Source organism: Dipodomys merriami, unplaced genomic scaffold (genome assembly GCF_024711535.1).
Source record: "Dipodomys merriami isolate MVZ:Mamm:240054 unplaced genomic scaffold, mDipMer1.0.p SCAF_85, whole genome shotgun sequence".
NCBI lineage: Eukaryota > Metazoa > Chordata > Mammalia > Rodentia > Heteromyidae > Dipodomys > Dipodomys merriami.
Genome location: NW_027206457.1, coordinates 5,478,869 through 5,501,622, shown reverse-complemented (window position 1 = coordinate 5,501,622; position 22,754 = coordinate 5,478,869). Strand labels below are relative to the sequence as shown.

The window sequence follows — 22,754 nt, the reverse complement described above, 5'->3', positions numbered from 1 at the left end:
CTCAAGAGGCTGAGATGTGAGGATCAAAGTTCAAAGCCAGCCCAGGCAGAAGCACCGTTGAGACTCTTATCTCCAATTAACCACCAGAAAACCAGAAGTGGTGGCTCAAGTGGTAGAGTGCTTACCTCGAGCTGAATTGCTCTGGGACAGTGCCCAGGCCCAGAGTTCAAAAAAATGCTTGGGGCTGGGAAGGTAGCTCAGTGGTAGAGCACTTGCCTTGCAATACATGAGGCCCTGGGTTCCATTCCTCAGCACCACATAAGCAAAAAGAAAAAAGCCGGAAGTGGCGCTGTGGCTCAAGTGGTAGAGCGCTAGCCTTGAGCTGAAGAGCTGAGGGACAGTGCCCAGGCTCAGAGTTCAGGCCCCATGACTGGAGACCCCCCCCAAAATAAAAAAATTATGCTTTAACAAAATAATTATTTTATTATTATGCCTTAATACATTTGACTAAAAGGACTTTGAAGTTCCAGCTTGTCTTGAAACAATATTGGGGACAGCTGGCAAATCTAGGCCCAAGTAGTAAAGTGTTAGAGCAGCTTCCCCTAACTGCATCCCATACCCCTCCTCAGTTTCCCTGCCCCAAGGCTGGGGGTTCCCTCCACTGTGCCCATATCTCTCAGTTCTACTCACCCCTTGGCATTCCAGGACACCAAATTTTGCCCTTTTTTTGGTAAGGAGATAATACATGGAGAGCACAGCCCAGTGCCTGGTATATGCAAACATTTAAAAAATACTAGCAGCTGTTATTATATCATCAATGTCATCAGTATGGCCTAGTCCCTCTGCTTAGCAGATAGCTCCCTTTTCTCCCTGTCCTGCCACCCCTGTCTTGCCAACGGCATAGTTGGTGAACTGGAGGCATTATCACCAACCCCCCCACTGGTAGGAAGGGATTCGTACACACTGTCCTTTGGCAGACCTTATTGGGCTCAGAGTGTTCTCTCCCTTTCTGATTTTAGTGTAGGAAATCACACGCCTCCCATTCACATGGGCCTCCACTGCCCCACAGCCAGGCTCTGTCTTCAGCAACCTCCTGTTCTCTTCCTTGTAGAAGCTGAAGAGACCTCAAATCCCATTCTAAAGGGTTGGGGCACTGAACAGCTTGACTGTGACTCAGACACAGCCCTGGCTGAGCCTGAAGCTGTTTTTTCTAAGACAGCACCTGGTTTCTAGTAATAATCAAATTCACTGTTACAACCAAACCAAGTTCACTGAGCCAGTCCAAGCAGAACCTTCACAAGGTCAGCGCACACATTTCAAATCTCATTCTCTCTCTCTCTCTCTCTCTCTCTCTCTCTCTCTCTCTCTCTCTCTCTCTCTCTCTCTGTCTCTCTCTCTCTCCCTCTCTCTCATAACTGAGGCTTAAACTCAGAGCCTTGTTCTCTCACTTGGTTTTTTCAAGGCAGAATGCCTTAAGGCAACCTCTACTTCTGACCTTTTGCTAGTTGATTGGAGATAAAAGACTCTTGGACTTTTCTTCCTGGGCTGGTTTCAAACCTCTATCCATCCTTATATCTCACTCTCCTAAATATCTAGGATTACAGGCATAGCCACTAGCACCTAGCTAGACCTCTACTCTCTTTACTGAACATAGAGTATCTCCAGAAAGTGTACTACAGAAAGAGTATCTCCAGAAAGTCTGTAATGCAGTTTTCACAACTGAAAAACTGTTCAACAGCTGCAGTTGTATCTCAATTCACTGGGCACTTACTAAATCTCTTCTCTAAGACTAGCCCTGGGAAGTAAAGGCTGCAGTTTAACAATAGCACTGGGAATCTACACCCAAACTAGCATATAGGTACAGCAGGTAGGACCAGAGATGTCAATCAAGTACCAGTGCATTGGAGTAATGCAGATAAGAAATATTGCAAGATCTCAGACAGAGAAAGCTCTGGGCCATCTGCCATCTAGAATGCTTAAATATTTGAAAATTGTATGACAGCTAATTGCACTAATATATGGAACTTTTTTTTTTTTTTTTTGGGGTCAGGTCGTGGGGCCTGAACTCTGGGCCTGGGCACTCACTCAGCTCTTCAGCTCAAGGCTAGTGCTCTACCACTTGAGCCACAGCACCACGTCCGGCTTTTTTCATTTTGCTTTATGTGGTGCTGAGGAATCAAACCCAGGGCCTCATGCATGCAAGGCAAGCACTCTACCACTGAGCCATCTTCCCAGCCCCTCTACAGAACTCTTATAAGTCAATAAAGACAGAAAACAAGGACAAGATCATAAATAAATAGTTCATAAAAATGCAAAAGTTTGGGGCTGGGAAGGTGGCTCAGTGGTAGAGTGCTTGCCTTGCATGCATGAGGCCCTGGGTTCGATTCCTCAGCACCACATAAGAAAAAAGAAAAAAGCCGGAAGTGGCGCTGTGGTCAAGTGGTAGAGCGCTAGCCTTGAGCTGAAGAGCTGAGGGACAGCGCCCAGGCCCAGAGTTCAGGCCCCACGACCGGACCCAAAAAAAAAAAAAAAAACAACAAAAGTTTTTAAACCTATAAATGATGTATAAACTTTAGATAAAATGTAAGCAAAGCCTATAATATATATTTGTCTACCTCTTATTGTTTATAATTTTCCTTAATAAAAAGATTTTAAAAATTTTAGCTGAATATGGTGGTGCCTCAGTAGTCTGAGGCAAGAGGATGGTTAGTTCAAAGCTATCCTGGGGCAACATGGAAGTCTTAAAACTAAAGGTCAAAAAAGCATATATGTATTCATTTCATTTCTTTTCTTTTTTTGCTTGTCCTGGTGCTTGAATTCTGGGCCTGGGCACTGTCCCTGAGATTCTTTTTGCTCAAGGCTAGCACTCTATTACTTGAGCCACAGTGCCACTGCTGGCTTTTTCTGAGCAATTTATTGAAGATAAGCATCTCACAGAAACCAGCACTGGTGGCTCATGCCTATAATTCTAGCTACTCGGGAGGCTGAGATCTGAGGATCTCGGTTCAAAGCCAGCCCAGGCAGGAAAGTCCATGAGTCTCTTATCTCCAATTAACCACCAGAAAACTTGAAGTGGCACTGTGGTTCAAGTATAGAGTGCTTGCCTTGAGCTGAAGAGCTGAGGGACAGCGCCCAAGCCCAGAGTTCATGCCCCACCACCGACAAAAAAAAAAAAATTCAGACTTTCCTGACTGGGCTGGCTTAAAAATGTGACTCTCTTATCTCAGCCTCCTGAGTAGCTAGGATTATAGGTGTGAGCCACCAGTATTTAAGCTAGCTTAAATACTTTATCAATAGAGGACTTAGTTCAATAGCAGAGTAAGCTTTAATAGACATATAACCAAGTGCTTTATTTGGATCATATTTAAATAAATAAACTTTAAAAAATTAAAGTAGACTTTAAAGTCTCACTTTAAAGTACTTCCTACTAAGTGGAAGGCTGAATTCAAATTGTAGTAGCACAAAAAAATATTTAAAAAGTGTCTGCATATGGGGGGGAGGGGGGAGGCTGGGAAGGGATGTGAAGGGTAAACAAAGGAGGAGGCTGCAATGCTTGGTAAGAAATGTACGCATTATCCTGCCCATGTAATTGTAACTCCTCTGTACAGTATGTTCACAAATAAAATAAAATAAAATTAAAAAAAAAAGTGTCTGAATATCTGCAATGCTAGTCATGGAGGAGACAGAGATAGAGAGATAGGAAGATCATAATTTGAGGCCAGTCAGAACAAAATCTGATAAGACTATTTCAAACAACAAGCCAGGTATGGTGGCACAGTTAGGAAGGATTCAGGGGTAGGATTGCATCCAAGGCCAGCCACCAGCAAAAAAATAAAGGATAAAAGGGCTGGAAGTATAGCTTAAGTAATTGAGTGTTTGCCTACCAAGTGGAAGGCCCTGAGTACCACCATCTCTCCTCCCTGTTTTTTTTAAGTATAAGCTGATCACAGACATTTGAATACTAACTTCAAGTAATATTAGAAGTTGCCATTATTTCTAGATCTAGTTATGGTTAATGGGGTTTTTGTGGGGGTACTGTGGTTTGAACTCAGGGCCAGTATGAGAGCTCTAGCATTCAAGCCATGTCCTAGACCTCTTGGCTTTAATATTTTTTAAGATCTAATCTCCCACTTTTTCCAAGGGCCAACCTTGGATCTGTATGCCTATGTATAGACTCCTTCACAATCTGGATTACAGAGATGGACCATCATGCTGGGCTTATTTGTTGAGATTGGATTTTTTTGTCACAGGGAACCTAAATAGCAATTTTCCTGATCTCTGCCTCCTGAGTAGTTGGAATTAGAGCTTGATTATATATTTTAAATAGTCTTTCTTACTGAAGTACATGGCTCATGGATATTATCTCATCTAAGTAAGAGGTATAAGTAGAAGAATCAAGGTCTGTGAATGGCCCCTACCTGAAAAATAAGCACATAATAAAGGGTTAGGTATATGCCAGGTGCTAATGATTCATATCTGTATCATAGCTACTCAAAAGGCTGAGACCTAGATGGTCAAGATTTGAAGCCAGCCTAAGTAGAAAAGTCTGTGAGACACCATCTCCAACTAACCAGCACAATGCCAGGAAGCATGGCTCAAGTGATAGCATGCCATCCATGAGCAAGCAATCCAAGTAAGAGCTTGAGGCCCTGATATCAGGCCCCAGTACTGGCACACACACAAAAAAGAGTAGGTATAGCTTCAGTAGTCAGAGCACTTGTCTAGCCCTGAGTTCAAACCCAGGTACTGAGGGAAAAAACCCCACATGTTTATTTTGCAGATATTAATGCTAAATGCTTTTATTTGCTGGTGTTGTTGATGCTGTTGTGTTAGGTGGGTGTGGCCTTTTTTGTTTTTGTTTATTGGTGCTAGAGATCAAACCCAGGGCATTATATGTGCTAAACAACTACTCTACCCCTGGGCATAGCAGTCATTCCAATGTATCTGTGAATGTTTGCTGCCTTTACATCGACTAAAAAGCATATTATCCTGTTCAGTGTCTGTATAAAGCCTCTAACCCTATATATGAGGCTGAGATCTAAGGATCCTGTTTCAAATCCAGCCTGGGAAGACAAATTTGAGAGATTCTTGTCTCTCAAACTATCAAAAAGCCAAAAGTGGAGATGTAGTTCTAACGGTAGAGTACCAGCTTTAAGTGGAAAAAGCTAGACAAGTGTCTAAGGTCCTGAGTCCAAGCCCCATTACTGGCACAAAGGAAAGAATATTATTCAACATTTTCATTCTTTTCCTGTCTGATGAATAAAAAAGAAATGAGAGCTTACATTTGTGTTTTTAACTATTTCAACACAAAAAACTTAAACACTTGGAAAACTTGAGATTAGTTCTAGGAGCTCTTCAGTTACCAAAATCTACAAATGCTCCAGTCTCAGATGAGAAACAATGAAGTCTTGATTTATAGCTTATGTTGAAGAAGAGATGTTGAATCTAACCAGCGCCATGTTGGCCAAGTGGTGGATGATAAGGTATTGAGTGTAACTGGCACCATCTTGTCACCTCTGCCTTGGTGGAGGCAGAGAAGCCCTACCTCCCAGGTGATGGGCATGCCTGAATTCCTAGAGGTAAGGGCTGGGACTTGGACAATAGGTTACTGGACTTGCCAGTCTTGGGTCATGAACTTTCAAGCTCCCTCTGCCCCTGCCCCCTAACCTGACCCTCATTAGGCCTGGACAAGCTCAAGCATGGATACACCATGCCATGTGTCTCCTGTCTGTTATCTCTCTGTCCTGTCTCTTGGTGCTTCTCCTGGTCAACATGGTATCGCACTTCAGCTCCTCATAGTTGCTAATCTGGTTTGTTGGTATTTTTATGCTCTATCTTTCTTCTCTTGCTCTCATGGCTCAGTTTTCTGACAGTGTTAAGTGTAATCAAGGGGCTACAGGCCTTTATGATAGGAGTCTGCCTGCATTCACTAGCTTTCCAATAAAGACTCAATTTGACCTCTCAAAATGTGGCTTCTCTGTTTTCTTACTGGATAACAATGTGTAACCCCTGTATATTCTAAATCATCTCTTTATCTCTTATTTTTCCATTCTACAATGCAAGTGCTGTGTTATACTGTATTATTTAGGAATGAATCATAGGGAAAAAATGGGCACATGTTAAGCACAGATGCAATTGTTTTCTCCTGAATATTTCTTTATTTCTTCTTTCCTTTTTCTTGTGCCATTACTGGGGCTTGAACTCAGGCTTGTCTTTTCAACTTTTTTTTTTTCACCTGAAGGTGGTATTCTACCACTTGAGCCACACTTCCACTTCTAGATTTGTGATTAATTGGAGATAAGATTCTCACAGACTTTCCTGCTTGGGAAAATCTCAGCCTCGAATCTCAGCCTCTTGAGTAGCTAGGATTGCAGGCTTGTGCCACTGTTACCCAGCACCCTTGAATATTTTCTATCTGGAGTTAGTTCAGTTCTTACATGCAGAACCCATGGCTTACCTTATGAAGAACTCCTAGCCTCTGGAATTATTTTTTTGAAAGCTAGTTAGGCATTATTGATATAAATTTACCCTTTGGCCTGGCACTTACTATTTAGAGTATATCATACAGATAAACTCACATTTGGTTTCAAAGACATACTTCTGTGGATATCCACTGATTTGTTATTTATCAGAGCTAAAAGTGAGAAAAAATATTAAGAGGACTAGCTAACAAAATAAGACATCTTCCAAATACAGTACTTTGCAACTTTAAGAAACTCGAAGAGGAAGCTTTTTGAATATAAATACAAAGCAATAGTTCCTTATCACCCAGACCAGAATAATGGGCACAATGTTTGTATGAAAACAAAGCAGAAAACAGGGTGACATTATAGTAATTGGCTCATAGACACAGATCCTAGGTCTGAAAGGGAACAGAGAAACTGGTGCTGGTGCTGCTGGGGACCTTAGATAAAACAGACAGATGTGGCTCCCACTTGGGTTTCTTTCCTTTTTGGTGCTGCCCTCCTGTATCACAAGTTTATGTACACATAAACTTAATTTAATTTTCCTTCTAAAATTATTGATTTTTTTTACATTAACACAGTTAATTTTCTTTTTATAAGGACTGCGTTGGTATCAAGAGGCAAGAGCCACTGCAAGGGAGGGGTTCGTTTTGTCCTGCGGGCTAGACTTGGAGCTGCAGGTCAGACAGCAAGGAGTTGTATGGGGAGGGGTCTGCCTTGTGAGGTTGGGGAATGGGTCAGCTAGGCTAGATTCAGCCTGGCTGCACTGGGCCAAGCACAAATCTCTTTAGACCCCAGCTCATCCTTGCCACAGGCTGGCGGCAATAACAGGGAATGGTGGCTCCAGGCTGTCTGAGTGTTGTCTCAGTTGTTCCCAAACATAGTGTCCCCTCTATACACCTCCCCCACTCCCACCAGTGTCCAAGCTTCCATTAGCCACCAGGCTGGATTATGCAACCTTTGGAAAGTCTCTCTCAGAAATGCCACCTCCACCTCCAGGCTCCGGTCCCAGCTGGTTGTCCTCTATGGGTCGCTGTCAACACTCCTCTCCCCATAGGCAGCTGCAGCTTGCCTGTCTCCCATTCCACCCACTCTGGGGCAAGATTAAGGACAGGAAGGGGGGGTTGAGTTTCTGGACAGGAGCTATCAAAGGAAACTAGCACTGACACCTGTCTCCCACCTTAAGTAGGGAGAAGCAGAAAAGAAGAAGAGAAAAGAAGTTCTGGAGACAATGAAGAACTTAACATTCTCTCCCTAACCTCCAGGTATTATTCTCCACATCTAGAAGCTGCCCAAGGCCCATAATCTCAGCCAGGACACCTTTCCTTTCCTTGGGGAACAGCAGACAGTGTGCTCTCTGGAAATCCACTGGGCTACACAGGACACCAACAAGAGTTGAGACTCTCCTTTTCCCCATTAATGGGACACACAGGAAGCACAAGGGAGAACAATCCTGCAGTGTCCCCACCAGGGCTCAGGATCTCTTTACCAACCAGGGCAGGAAAGTAAGCACCAACCTCCTCGGGACCGTCACTCAGGCTGCCTTTTCTCCAGGGGACATTGCCTTGCATAACGAAATCCACCACCTTCAAGTTCTGGAATGTGGCCCGCACGAATGCCATGGCCCTGTCTACAGCCACCACCATCTTGAAGAAGGCTTCAAGTCTAGTGCCATGCTGGGCACTATCTTGCTGTATACCCCTCACCAGCTCCACGACCTCAGGCCAGTCAGTCTGGCCATCAGCTGGAGGCACACTGTTGGCCCCTTGGGAGGACTCCAGCCGGTGCAGACCTTGTTCTAGGTGGCCCATCCCTTGGTACACATACTGCAGTTTCTCTGCGACATCTTCTTGGAAATTCAAGAGTCTGTCCACCTTCTCATTCAACATATTAAGCTTTTTATCCATGGTGGTTAAGCAGGCCTTGCCCAACACTGGCAGACGCCGAGGTCCCAAATCTTCCTTAGAGGCTCCTGACATCTCAGTTCAGGCTTGGCAAAGATGAGACCCCGCTGTTTCACTTAGATGGGTGTGTGTGGAAGTTCATTGTCCTTGATAGCTACCCACCTTGCCCACAGCACCAACCCATCCAGTCTGCCCAGGCTGTTTGGGATCCCAGACAGCCAGGTCCTCTTGGTGCCTCTGTTTGCCTATCTCCTACTCAACCACAGGCCAGGAGTGACAGGCTGAGTTCTGCCCTTGGGGGGGAGGGGTGGGACTTTTACAACATTCCTCTTTGAGAGCTGCTGATAGTTAAGTATTTTAAGAATCTTCATAGGGCAGGCCAAACTTCATGTAGCTGATGTTAAAGTTGGGTGTGTGTGTGTGGGGAAGTATCCTTTAGGTATATACCTGTGAACTATACTCTTCAAGGGGCTTTAGCAACCCTGAGCACTGAAAAGATTGGCTCCTACCTGCCACATGTAAATCTAATTTACAATGAAAAGCATGACCAGTGGAAAGAAACATAAGACTACTCAACCATAATGAAACTTTTGATATTCCTGCAAAACAAACACTTTTGGGGTCCCATTTGGCTGATGCCTGAAATATGGGTTTAGACTGCTTGTGGGGGAAGTCTGTAGGTCCCCCTCCCCATGCCTCAACTCACTAGCCACTTATACCTAAAGATAGAACAGAGAGGCAACAGCTTAGGCTAGTTGCCAAATGCTGCCCCATAGGTCATGCATGTTCCTTGCAAAGCCTGTGGGGGACATTTGTAGGTAACGTCCTGATCCCCCAGTAATGACAATACAGCTATCAGGTACCATGCATAGGGCCCTTGAGAGCAACAAAGTTTGTGTCTCCTGTTTTGGATTTTTGCTGATTAACTGTAGGTAAGAGTCTCACAGACTCAACAACCCTTCAGTTGGAATGAAATATTCACGGAAGCACCAACATACAAAGCAGACATAATAAGAGATGTTATGGCTGTCACTGAGAAGCATCACAAAGGGCCACTCTGAGTTCCATTGATGCCACAGAGCAGTCTGATTCCTTCTTCATCCAGCCCTCATGGGGAGAAAGCAGGACCCATAGAGGGAAATGTGTCAACAACCTGAGGTCAGTGAGGCACAAAGGCTGGGGTGCTGGTGCCTCTCACTTCTGAATAAAAGCAATCAAGGTACAACTCTGATGATAATTTTTTTTGTGCCAATCCTAGGGCTTGAACTTGGGGCCTGGGCACTGTCCCTGAGCAAAATTTTTGCTCAAGGCTAGCACTCTACACTTAAGCCACAGTTCTACTTCTGGATTTTTGCCCATTAATTAGAGATAAGAGTCTCAAACTATTATCCTGAAATCTCAGCCTCTTGAGTAGCTAGGATTCCAGGTATGAGCCACCAGCACCTGGTCTGATCTGGAAATTTGACATCCAAATGCACCATTGAATGGTTTCACTATTTTAAGCCATCAGTGACCTATTGGTGCTAGATCCTTTCAATGTAAATGTACTTAAACATAAGCCTCCTTGCCCTCCCTTTATGAGGACAGGAGCCCCCAAGTAGTCCAGAAAGAAGTCTAAACCATTTCTTGGAGCATTTCTGGGTGTTATTGGCAGAATGGTGTAGAGTAAGCTTGAAAGAGCAGTGGGTTAATTCTATCACTGTGATTTAAAACAGACACAAATAAGCATGGTGACACATATGTGATCACAGAACTTGAGAGACTAAGGCAGGAGGATTAGCAACTAGAGGTCAATCAGCATGGACTACATGGTAAGAACTTGTCTCAAAAAACCAACCAACCAACCAACCAACAAAACACTGCGCATTGTCTGCCCATTCTGCCCTACATTCATTGGGAAAGTCCAAACTCACCACCCCATCCACCAAAGCTTTCTGCTGAGTTTCTTGGTCCAAGAAGACCTTGGGTCTGAGGAACAATTATCATCAGGGGCCCTTTGTTCCTGTGACCTTAGCAATTGTTCATACTTCAAAGTATATTAACTTGGAGCTGTCCTTACCACAAATATCTGGGTGTAATCTGATGCTCGCTGCTGGCCTCTGGTGCAAGGATCATGCAGTGCTGGAGTAGGGCACAGAGTTCCCATCCTGCAGCCACTGTAGCTGTGCCAGCTCAGTGTTTACTCTGCCTGGAGATAGATGCTGACCAACTGCCTGGAGATCAGGGACTGAGGTGGGCTGGCTGGCCCAGAGCATTTCTCTGGAAGAACTCAGGCAGTAGAGATAAGCCTGGCATTTCTGATTATCTCTGACCCTTAACCAGGCCTCAGAAGCATGCAGAGACTCCACTTGGTTATCTGCTTTGCTGGGCTGTATCTGCCTCCCTAGGGCCCTACTTCCTGCATCACTTAGCAGAGTGTTTAACTATGAAACAAACACCATGTGTCCAAGGAGGGAGGAGAGAAGGGGCAGAGCTCCAGAACAAATATGATCTGAGTTCAAAGCCCAGAATCCTGGTGCAGGGACCCAAAGAAATTGGGAATCCTTGCTCCAGGTCAAAGGAAAGTCCTGGAAGCCTGCATTTCTTCAATAGACTGCTTGCATTCTGAAAGCCTAATTAATCATCTTCTGGGTAGGAGTATTCAGCTGTTGACTCTCAAAATAGAATTGCTAAAGAAGCAACAAAGAGGTAGAATCCACAAGGGCTGTGGCATGCTGCAATGAGGAGATGGCTGGACTGAAGGCTTTTGTTCAATGAGGAGCTAGAGAGGATTCTCTGTCCAAACCTTCCTGAAGGAGGTCAAGCTCTACACACACACACTGGCTTGCAGATGGACAGGCATTATATCTCTTTGAGGCCACAACTCACTCAATGTGACTGATTGGAATCAGGAAAAGAGTTGTAAGAATTGGATATTAGGCTGGGAAGGTAGCTCAGCGGTAGAGTTCATGCCTTGCAAGAATTGGATATTAGCTCATTTTTCTGAGTCTAAACATGGGTGATACCCTATGGCTTAGTTTTCCTACCATACATGATTTAAAACTCATGATAGTCCTAAGGAGCAGATTTTTAATCATTCCTACTTTATAATCAAGAGAATTGAATTAGTTTACTCAAGTCCACACAGAAAACAATGAGGACAGAATTCCAACCCCATATTCATAATTTACAGAATTCGGCTACTTTTGCAGACAAGAGGAATCTGAGTGACTGTAAAAGTAATCTCCCTTATTTTGCAGATGGAAAATTTGAATAGCAGAGAAGGGAAGGGACTTTCTGAAGGTCATACCAGATGCCAATGGAAGAAAAAGGACCTAATTGCAAAGCAGTTGCCTTCAGAGAGAGCCTGGAACTCCACACTCTGTTCTGTAGGTTGGGAAGAGTGCAGTGTAAGGAGGCAGTTAAGTCTGGCCTATGTCCCACAGACTTGGCTCTGATAATCCTCTGTGCAGACGAGGAGGGGACCTAAGGGCCAAAACTCTCCTATACCAATACCAGTTGCTTTGTCTTTCATAGTAAAAATTTTAGAACTTATCCCAACTACTCAGAATTAAAACAACAGCCACAGTCCTGCCAGGGTGAATCCAGAAACTATGTTTGGGAATCATATCAAATCAAAGTTGGCCTGTCTTGAAGAGATAGAAAGAGAGGTAACAATTGTATGGAAACCTTGTCTGAGTGTGGGGGAGGTCCTCTGCCAGATCTCAGGTGGCCAGGCTTTGTTCCAGGGTCTCCCTGTCTTCAGTACTCAGCAATCCTCTCCTTAGCTGAAGGCTTTTTATTTCATAGCATCCTTCCCCACATACCTAGTTAAATTGTCATCTGTGCAAACAAGGGCAGGTGGGTTCAGCCTGAAAATCAGGAACAGAAATCATCATGAGGAGTCAAATCCAGACCAGTAGCCATTTATTCACCCATTCATTCAATCACACATTAATTCCTTTTTTAAAATATAATTTTATTGTAATTATTAAGGTGTTATACATAGGGATTATCTTGTCATAATTCAGGTTCTGGGTTTTTTCTTTTCCTTTTTGTTTTTTTTTTTAAAGTTAAGCAGAGTAAATTTATTTGAAAGTGAAAGGAAAGCCATAAAAGAAAGTATGGAGACTATCTGGAAAGGAGCCTCAAAGAGGAGTCCCATTCATTCTTTACTGAATAACAAATACTTACTAGGAAATGATAACTGTTTATTGATCAGATTTTCATGCCAGACATAGATGATACATGGATCATAGATGATTTATTTACATAAATATCTCTGTTCCTCATAACAATTATGAGAGAAAATGGCTGTATCTCCATTTTATAGACAAGTAAACTGAAGCTTGGACTGGTCAAGGCATTTTCCAAAGTGTAAAAGAATCTGGATTTAAATATAAGCAGCCAGTCTCCAATGTTTGTTTCCAATGAACAGCAGTCTAAAACTTTCTACTCTCTGTCTAAAACCTGAATTTGTGTCTAGGTCATTGTGTATGTCAACTGCCAATTCATAAAATTCAATTATGTTTTTGAGTTGAAAGCAGGCTAACCAGTTCCATGCTAACATACTGCCCTGCCTTGCCTTCTTTGCTCACACTGGCAAGACGATTCCATCTATACCACACTTTGCTGTGTCTTCCATATGCTGCTCATCTGAAGGGCACTACTGAGGGTAAAGAAGAGTCTGGCCAGGTAATTGGGGCATAGGCTTTCTCTCATAGAGGCTCCATATCCCTCACCACAGCCTTGAGCTGTCTCATAATTAGTCCTAGACATCTCATCACCATGGCCTTGAGCAGTTGTGCAAGTAGGCACCTGAGCACCACCTCATGACCCATTGTCCTTGGAAGATTTGCATGTAAACAATAGAATGACTCTAGATAGGCAGGGCTAAAAAGATGTTCACATATTTCCCAGTGATCTTGAGAGTCACATATCTCCCTCCTAGAGATGCTTTATTAACCCCTACACAATGCACCCCAAGCCATGCACTCCCACATACACTGTGCAGCCAGAGCTCTGCTCATCTTTTTTTTGGGGGGGGGGTCCGGTTGTGGGGCCTGAACTCTGGGCCTGGGTGCTGTCCCTCAGCTCTTCAGCTCAAGGCTAGCGCTCTACCACTTGAGCCCCAGCGACACTTCCAGCTTTTTTCTTTTTGCTTATGTGGTGCTGAGGAATCGAACCCAGGGTCTCAGGCATGCAAGGCAAGCACTCTACTACTGAGCCACCTTCCCAGCCCCTCATCTTTTTCTTCAATAAATCTTTGCCATTTTACCTCTCCCTCTGTGTCGATGGACTTGTTCTTGGAGGTCATGGAGACAAAGGTATTGCAGTTCTTTAGCATCACTATGCCTCCATTTGACTCACAAGGAGACTGAGACTCACCATGAGAGTCAGTGGGGAGCTAGACCTTATAGCACTACAGAAGGAAGGGATTCTAGAAGCCCACTCTCTCCAGAAGATTTTAGGATCTTCTTATCTGCCCTGGTGGACTAGAATCAGAAAAGGAACTGCATGCTTTCTCAGTCTAACCATGAGCAAACCCAATAAAAAATTTTTTTAGCTACTTTTTAAAAAAATAAGCACTCTGTCAATTATCATGAGCTCAGAGCTTTGCTTATGCCAAATCTGAGGAACCGGTAGCAAAGGCACAACCTGAAGGTTTGGAAGAAGCCCTAGTTCATCTGGATGACAAAGTCCTAAGGGCAGGAAAGGATAAAGGGGAAAGACACTGAGATGGTCTAGGATTTGGGGACTGAAAAACGTCTACTGCAGGAAACAAATAGTACCTTGGCTGTCTGGGCATCCAGGGCTCCAAGTCTGAGGCAAAGAAACTTGGGAGGACTTCTTGGAAGAAATAAGACTTGAGCTAAATCTTGAAAGATGGATGAGATATGAGGAAGTCAATAAAAGGCAACTTTAGTGAAGACAGAGTAATAGAGACCCAGGTAGAGCCTGGTTGGTAGGAGCCATGTGCAGGCCTGGCCTAAGGGCAGGATGAGCAGGTATAAAGTCCTTTAAGAGGGTGGATTTAGATAATTAGGCAGAGACATTTGGATGTTAAGCAGTACTGCCAACAGTCCTACTATCAATGCTATGAAAGGTGTTGAGGTAGAAGGAACAGATGGAAGTGATTAAATGGGGAGACAGAGCCACTTCTTTTTTTTTTTTGAAGTCAATAAATTTTTATTTAATAATTTTCACATGTTGTGTTGTGATTCCTTCAGTGCCCATCGAAGTGAAGCTCAAGATTTCTCTTGAAATCTAAGGCAGCCCTTTTTGAAGCAAACAATTCAAGTCAGCCGTACCACTGCTCAGGAGGCCAAAATCTAGCTGCTATGTTCAAATGACCAACAAAAAGCTGAAACTCTGATCAGCCCTGCCACAAATCTTTTACTAGGGCTTCTTGCACTATTACTGAATTACTGATGACACATCTAAAATCCTTGAAATGTCATTCCACAATCAAATTTTGGGATCTTAGAAAGAAATTACAGAAAGCTCGTTATGAATAATTCTTTGCATTACTATTAATACTGATTCAACACATTTCTCATTTTATCTTTTGACTCATGAGCTTATGTTACAGGTCTCACTGTCACCACTGCAATGCATATACTGTGATGGAAGCACAACCTGTGTCTGAATTTAGCCTCAGTGACCAGTTTTGGACCCTGATCAACAGTGCCCATTCTTATCTAGAATGAGGCCTTAGACAGAGCCACTTCTAAGATGCTGGATATGTTTTCTATCATGAGTGCTGATCCCATGGGTATAACCATGTTAAAATTTACATGTAATATGTGTGTCCTGTACTGCAAGTGAACAAAGCCCTAATCAAATCTTGTCAGGATGAAATCAAAGGAAAGAGGAACGGTGGGCCTGACAGCAGAGCATACATTTTAAGTAGGAGGGCCAGAACCAGCACAGACACAGAAACCAGTGTCAGCAAGTATTTACTTCTAGGATGTGTGCTCTTACGTTGCCAAAACCCAGAGTGCTAAAAAAGTGGAATAATTTCTTTTCTTTCTTTTTCTACTTTGTGTGTGTGTGTGTGTGTGTGTGTGTGTGTGTGTGTGTGTGTGTGTGTGTGTGTGTGTGTGTGTGTGTGTGTGTGTGTGTGTGTGTGTGTGTGTGTGTGTGTGTGTGCCAGTTCTTGGGCTTGAACTCAGGGCCTAGATACTGTCCTTTTGCTCAAGGCTAGTGTACTCTACCACTGGAGCCACAACTCTACTTCTAGTACTTTAGTGGAGATAAGAGTCTCATAGACTTTCCTGCCCTGGCTGGCTTTGAACTGCAATCATCAGATCTCAGTCTCTGGAGTAGTTAGGCTTACAAGTGTGAGCCACCAGCACCTGGACAAGTGGAGCTTTTTTTTTTCCTGGTCCTGGAGCTTGAACTCAGGGTCTGGGCACTGTTCTTGAGCCTCTCTGTGCTCAAGGCTAGTGCTCTACCACTTGAGCCACAGAGCCATTTCCAGCCTTTTCTGTTTATGTGGTACTGAGGAATCAAACCTAGGGCCTCATGCATGCTAGGCAAGCACTCTACCACTGAGCCACTTTCCCAGCCCAAGTGGAGCAATTTCTAAGGGACCAATCTTTGAAAATTCTATGTAAGTGCCTCCTGCAGTTCCAAGATCCTCATCCCACCACTGGCAGGAGCAGGGCTCGCCCTAGAACTTCTGTAGAGTATGATGCTCTTCCCAGATGCAATAGGTAAATGATTCACCCCCAAAACAGACATACAACCACAAGTACATATATTAGACTCTTACTTTTGTTTAAATTCTACATAGAGGCCAATCTAGTTAATTCTATGTGAGCCTATAGATTTTCTTTAACTTTTTCTATTTTTGAGAAATGAGGTATATAATTTGGGTTATTCTACAAAAGCTTATTATTTTATAATTGTCAACCATTTACCCAGACTCTCAGAAACTATTCTAGAAAGATAACATATGCCAGAGATAGGTTTAATTAACCAAGAACATAAAGTGATAGACTTCCTCAGGACCTTAGTAGACAGGAAACAATATTTAATAACCCTACTGGAAGAGCTGAGGTCAGTTGCTTAGTCTTCAATAAATAGAAAATACCTACAAACACAAGCTTAGGAGAACCTCCAAAAATAGCAAATCTCACAGGGAAAAGCAATTCTTTTGTGCTGCTTTTTGTTTTGCTTCTTTTCTTTTCTTTTGGTGGTACTGGGGTTTGAACTCAGGGTCTCATGTTTGTTAGGTGCAGGCACTCTATTGCTAAGCTGTATCTCTAGCCACTTCCGGCTTTTTCTGCTTATGTAATGATGAGGAATTGAACCTAGGGCCTCATGTATACCAGGCAAGCACTCTATCACTGAGCCACCTTCCTAGCCCATCTAGTCCCTTTTTTTGTACTAGTCTATTAATTTTTTTTTTTTTTTTGCCAGTCCTGGGACTTGAACTAATGGCCTGGGCTCTGTCCCGGAGCTTCTTTTTTTGCTCAAGGCTAGGGGTCTACCACATGAACCACACAGCTCCACTTCTGGCTTTTTCTGTTTATGTAGTACTGAGGAATTGAACCCGGGTCTTCGTGTATGCTAGGCAAGCACTCTATCACTAAGCTACATTCCCAGTCTACTAGTTTAGTTTGTTTTGTTTTTGGTTTTTGTTTTGTTTTTGGTCAGTCGTGAGGCTTGAATTCTGGGCCTGGGCACTGTCCCTGAGCTCTTCAGCTCAAGGTAAGTGTTCTACCACTTGAGACACAGTGCTACTTCCAGTTTCCTGGTGGTTAATTGGGGATAAGAGTCCCATAGACTTTTCCCGCCATCCTGGCTTTGACTCATGATCCTCATGATCCTCATATCTCAGCCTCCTGAGTAGCTAGGATTAAAGGTGTGAGCCACCGGAGCCCAGTTCAGTTTAGTTTTTGAAATGGAATCTTACATCCTGCCCAGACCCACTTCTGAACAACATCTGCTTTCCATTGTAGCTAGGATGATAAGGATGCACTACCACACCTAGATTCTTCTGTTAAAATAGCGCCTCATAGATTTTTCTGCCCAGACTAGCTTAGAATCCCAATCCCCCAATTTTAGCCTTCAATCTAGCTGATAACAGCTAGATTGCCACCACATACAGCTGTGAGTTGAGAAGCAGTCTTGGGAACTTTTCTGCCTGAGTTGGCCTCAAACTATGATTCTCCAGTTCTCAACCTCTAGGTGGCTAGGATGAGCCACCAGTGCCTGGCTCTATTTCTTTTATTGTATGAAGTTGGTTGTGGGACTTGAACTCTGGGTCTGGGCACTGTCCCTGAGCTCATTAGCTCAAGGTGAGTGCTCTACCACTTGAGCCACAGTGCCACTTCTGGTTTTCTGGTGGATAATTGTAGAAAAGAGTCTCAGGGACTTTCCTGCCTGGGCTGGCTTTGAATCTCGATCCTTAGATCTCAGCCTCCTGAGTAAACTAAGATTACAGGCATGAGCCACCGGCACCCAGCTTAATTCAGAAAAATTTTAAAGCAAAGTTGTCAAGCTTCTGTGACCAATTGCCAGCTTCAATATTCTCAAAAGATTTATGCACTCATATAACAAGAGGTTGGGGGAAAGTTTTAAGTATGATCCACACAGGCCAATCCCCCAAACAGGGTTACACTGAAGACAAGTCCATATATATAATGCCAAGAAATGCTCATTTTTATTCTTAATAAACTCTAAAACTATTATCTGGTAATTCTACATACATACCACACTAATACAGTTCTGAAAACACAAAAACACATTAAGTTTATCATCTGCACTTACATACCACCTTCCATCCATGGATCCCGTTAGAACTGTTTTCATAAGTTTCCAATGAGATGAGTAAATACTGTTTCCTCCATCTTATATGCAGAAATACTTAAATCTGGGGCAGTTAAGTGGCTTGTCAACAGTTCTAACCCAAGATAAGATCTCAGATTATATGCAAGCTGTCCTCTGGTCTCCTTTTCACACTGACCATCCCTTTGAACTTTCTCATTGGCCCCGGGATAAACCATGCACGCAGGCCCTTGTTTCCCTGGTGATGGAGATGGTTTTCTATTTCTTGCCCTGAAGCTGGCCAGGTGCCCTGACTGTACCACATTTAGACACAAATGCATCAACCATGTGTGAGTGGGGATAGTTTGGCTCCTTGGAAACTTAAGTGGCTTGTGTCAACTGGCCCCAGCCAGCTGAGAGCCACTCCAGGCCACGCTGCTCATTCCTCCACCTCTCAATCAGAGAAGCACAAGGAAATAATGATGTCTCTGTGAGATGAATGAATAAGTAGGAATACCTCACATGCAAATTCAGTGCCTCCTTCCCCCAGCCAAGCTTCAGGAAGAAATCACTCCTAGTTGTTGGGAAATATGCCCATAGATCATTATAGTCTCCCTGTCATTGCTCCTATCTATAGATAATAGATCAAAATGTGTTGGTCATTCACACTTTCAGTATTTGGCTTTTTTTTTTTTGAGAGAGAGACAAGGTCTCATTGTATAGTCCAGATTGACCTCAAACTTGTGATCTGTGTGTCTCTACCTCTTTGTTTTTCCTTTGGTCAGTCTTGTGGTTTGAACTCTGGGCCTGGGCACTGTCCCTGAGCTCTTCAGCTCAAGGCAAGTGCTCTACCACTTAAGCCACAGTGCTACTTCCAGTTTTCTGGTGGTTAATTGGAGATAAGGGTCTCACAGACTTTCCTGTCTGAGCTGGCTTTGAACTCAGCCTCCTGAGTAGCTAGGGTTATAGGTGTGAGCCAGGGGCACTTGGCTAGATCAATGTTTTATTGACTCATACATGTTTGACATTTTCATTATCTGTATATACCTGGAATTTATTCTTTTCTGATTTCTTACGTTCAGAACCTTCTTTTTGCCTCATCTACAGTGCTGTCTTAGTGGATACTGTTTTGATTTGTGATCATCTTGGAAGGTCTTTATTTTTTCCATCAATTTTAAAGGAGAACTTTGCTGGATATTTTAATCTTGGTGATAGTTAATTTACTTTCAGACCTGGAAAAATATCATTTCAATTTCACTCTATGCTTTTCTGGCTGTTAGGGTTTCTGCTTAGAGGTCTGATGTAATTCTGTTGGGTTTGCCTTTGTAAATTGACCACCCCTCCCCAAAGCTTCAATGTTCTTTCTTGGTTTGTAATGTTAGCATTGTGACTGAGAGGTTTCCAGTCATGTTTGTTTGAGGTTCTTTCTATAGGCTTTTGTGTTTGTAAGTACATATATTTCTTTAGATTTAGGAAATTTTCTGCTGTAATCACCTTGAATACGTTTTCTATTCCTTTGGTTTATGTTTCAGCTCCTTCTACTATCTCATCAATTATCAAGTTTGGAATTCTGATCATGTCTCAGAGTTCTTGAAGGCCACATTCACACTTTTTTCTATATTTCTTTTTGAATGTAATATCCCCTCATCTTTGTTTTCAACCCAATTGACTGATTTGTGTTTAGTAGTGCTAGGGTTTGAACTCAAGGATTTATACTTGTTAGACAGGTGCTATGCCACTGAAAGCTAGATCTGAGAACCTTTTTGAATAGAGTCACATATTTTCGTTCAGCCAGCTTGGATCATTATCCTCCTATTTAAGTCTCCCATATAGATGGGATGACAGGTATGTACCACCACATCCAGCTACTGGTTGAGATGGGTGGGGGGGTCTCACTTTTTGGCCTTTGTAATCCTAATCTCTGCTTCCTGAGAAGCTAGGATTTCAGGCATGAGCCACCCTTCACACCTGACCCAATCTCTGATATTTTATTTTGCTTATTCTAGCCTATTGGTGATGTTTTCATTGTTGTGGGTTTTTAGTTTTTTGTGGAGGGTTGTTTTATTTTTCCAGAATCTTAGTATCCTTGCTGAATTTCTTGTTCATGTTCCTGGCTTTCTCATCTAGCTCTTACAATGACGTCTTAACTTTATTAGCTGTTTGAATCGTCTTTGAGGTCACCAATCATTTCTTAGACTTGGAATTCATTGTCTAGCATTTTAGTTACTTCAATAGTTTTGGATTTAGTTAGGAGTCCTATTAGGTTGTCTTTTCTTGTTTCTTACAGTTCTAAACTGTGATTGCACACCTGTTTTACTATTTTTTTGGGGGGGTCCGGTTGTGGGGCCTGAATTCTGGGCCTGGGCGCTGTCCCTCAGCTCTTCAGCTCAAGGCTAGTGCTCTACCACTTGAGCCACAGCACCACTTCCAGCTGTTTTCTTTTTTTGCTTATGTGGTGCTGAGGAATCGAACCCAGGGCCTCAGGCATGCAAGGCAAGCGCTCTACCATTGAGCCACCTTCCCAGCCCTGCACACCTGTTGAGATGTACATTTCTACCATTTTAGTTGACTTCTTAGGGAGAAGTGTTTTCTTGAGGGCTAAATCTCCCATTCTCAAAAAAATAAAAAGAAAAATAAAACTACCATAACAACTTTGCCAAGCTGCTGGAGAATGTGAGCTGCATGCTAGCCTACTTGAGGGTCAGTTGTCTGAGTGAGGGCTATAGTCACATAGACGTTTCCTTTCTTTTCATACCTGAAGATGCAGTAGGTCCTCCAAAAACTTCGCAGCCTCCCAGCTGCATCCCTCTTGCTCCAGCAAGAGGAGTACCCCCCCCTCTAATTTATGCACCTAAGAGCAGCAATTATTCAAGCCTAGGGTTTCCCCAAGTGTGCAGAAGAGTATGCAGAGATGGCAGAACTCTGAGACCTGCATTAGAGGTGAAGAGCTGAGAAAATATGCCTGCAGGTCTCAAAGCTTGAAATCCCATCCAGCAATAAGTCAACCTCTAGGAGGAAGAAAGCTGGAGAGACAGTGTTCTATTAAACCTAGGCTCAGCGGGGAATCTGAGGGGAAGACAGTGAAATCCCTTGGCCATGGTCTCAGACTTAGATCTCTTTGTGGTGATCCACAGGTGATGGGGCTTATTCCTGGCCAGTGCCACTCCGGTTTTCTGGTGGTTAATTGGAGACATGAGTCTCACAGACTTTCCTGCTGGGGCTGGCCTTGAACCATCATTCTCAGATCTCAGCCTCCTGAGTAGTTAGGATTACAGGCATGAGCCACCAGTGCTTGGCTTGCAATGAACTCTTAAGTATTCAAGTTAAAGACAGAGTCACATTAAGTCACAATATTAACTTTACCAGGAAGCATATTGGAAGACAAACAAGACAAAAGTTAGGTCTCATACATCACTTAACCAAGCTGTGAATGCAAAGGAAAAAGAACTGTTCCACTGAACCCCAAAAATGGAAGAAAGCAAAGCAGGCTTTATACTGATGGAGAAAATAATCGGTCAAACCTACCACATCCCTTTATACCAAAACTTAAGTCAGAGCAAGGCCTATCTCTCTTCAGTTAGTATGAGAGAAGTAAGGAAGCTACAGAAAAGTTTGAAGCTGACAAAAGAGACTGATGAGCTTTAAGAAAACTACTCAGAAACAAGTGCAAAGTGAAGCAACAACTACTGAGGTAAAAGCTGCAGCAAGCTATCAAGTTCTAACTAAGATCACTCAGTGTAGGGAACTCTAAAGCTGAGCTGTTATCCTGGAAAAGGTTTGAGAGGTTGGAACACTGTCTCAACAGCACATTTAGAAGCTGGCCATGAAAGGGTTAAAAGACAACTCTGGAGAGGATTAAGAGACTGGATTGCCAACCCTCCCCTGCTCCCTTTCCTTAGGCTAGCAGCTGTGCTGGGGAACTGGTAGGCTTGACAAAAGACGTTCACAGCTTAACCTTGGGCTAGTTGAGTGGATATCTTGTCTGGACTTTCCCTGGGCTGCAAAGTCTTCTGTCTCAAAAGAATAAGGGAACCAGTGTCTTTCACAAAGTCTGATTTAGCTCTGATTGTAATAGCAATGTAGATGCTTTATATTTTACATGTATCCATGGGAAGCTTTCCTGTGTGAACTCAAATAAATATGCTTGCTTGTGGGTATTCAAGGCCCAAGTGTTGGAAAGCCTTGGGACTCTTAGTCCCCACTGATTTTCATCTCCTATCTCTCTCTGCCTTTTCTAATTTTCTTCTGCCAGGTATTCTGTCACACTGTCTCAGGCTGCAGTTAGCAACAACTCAGGAAGGAGACTATACTAAGATTTTCAATGCAGACTAAATAGTATCATATTGGAAAATGTTATCTAAAGCTTTCCTAGTTGGAGATGTCTACACTACACTTCAAGGACTGAAAGGACCAGCAGACTCATGTTAGGGGTCAATCCAACAACTTCAAGCCAATGTTTATATACCATTTTGAAAAACTGTAGAGCCCCTAAGAAATAATACTAAATCAGCTGAGCACTGGTGGCTCATGCCTGTAATCCTAGCTATTCAGGAGGCTGACATGTGAGGATTGCAACTTGAAACCACCCTAGGAAGAAAGGCCATGAGACTATCTCTAATTAACTAGCATAAAGCTGGAAGTGGAGATGTGGTTCAAGTGGCAGAGCACCAGCCTTGAAAAGAAAACACCA

At 43.2% G+C, this 22,754-nt stretch overlaps 1 protein-coding gene and 1 non-coding gene across 4 annotated transcripts in view; both read right to left on the bottom strand.

The window, feature by feature from the left end:
• The window catches only part of Mylk3 (myosin light chain kinase 3), a 46,985-nt gene extending 28,781 nt beyond the window's left edge, over positions 1–18,204 (bottom strand). Inside the window, exon 1 of one of the 3 annotated variants that reach the window (XM_070011950.1) lies at positions 18,068–18,204. In XM_070011950.1, coding sequence (XP_069868051.1) covers positions 18,068–18,109 — 42 coding nt within the window. In that variant the 5' untranslated portion in view covers positions 18,110–18,204. Of the gene's footprint in view, positions 1–7,921; positions 8,584–10,367; positions 10,526–18,067 lie in introns of those variants that run through there. The other 2 variants (XM_070011949.1, XM_070011948.1) reach the window with 2 other exon arrangements.
• On the bottom strand, positions 14,869–15,001 carry LOC138820271 (small nucleolar RNA SNORA1). The gene has a single exon (XR_011369805.1). It is a non-coding gene; the product is annotated as a small nucleolar RNA SNORA1 (small nucleolar RNA).
• Positions 18,205–22,754: the final 4,550 nt, after the last annotated feature.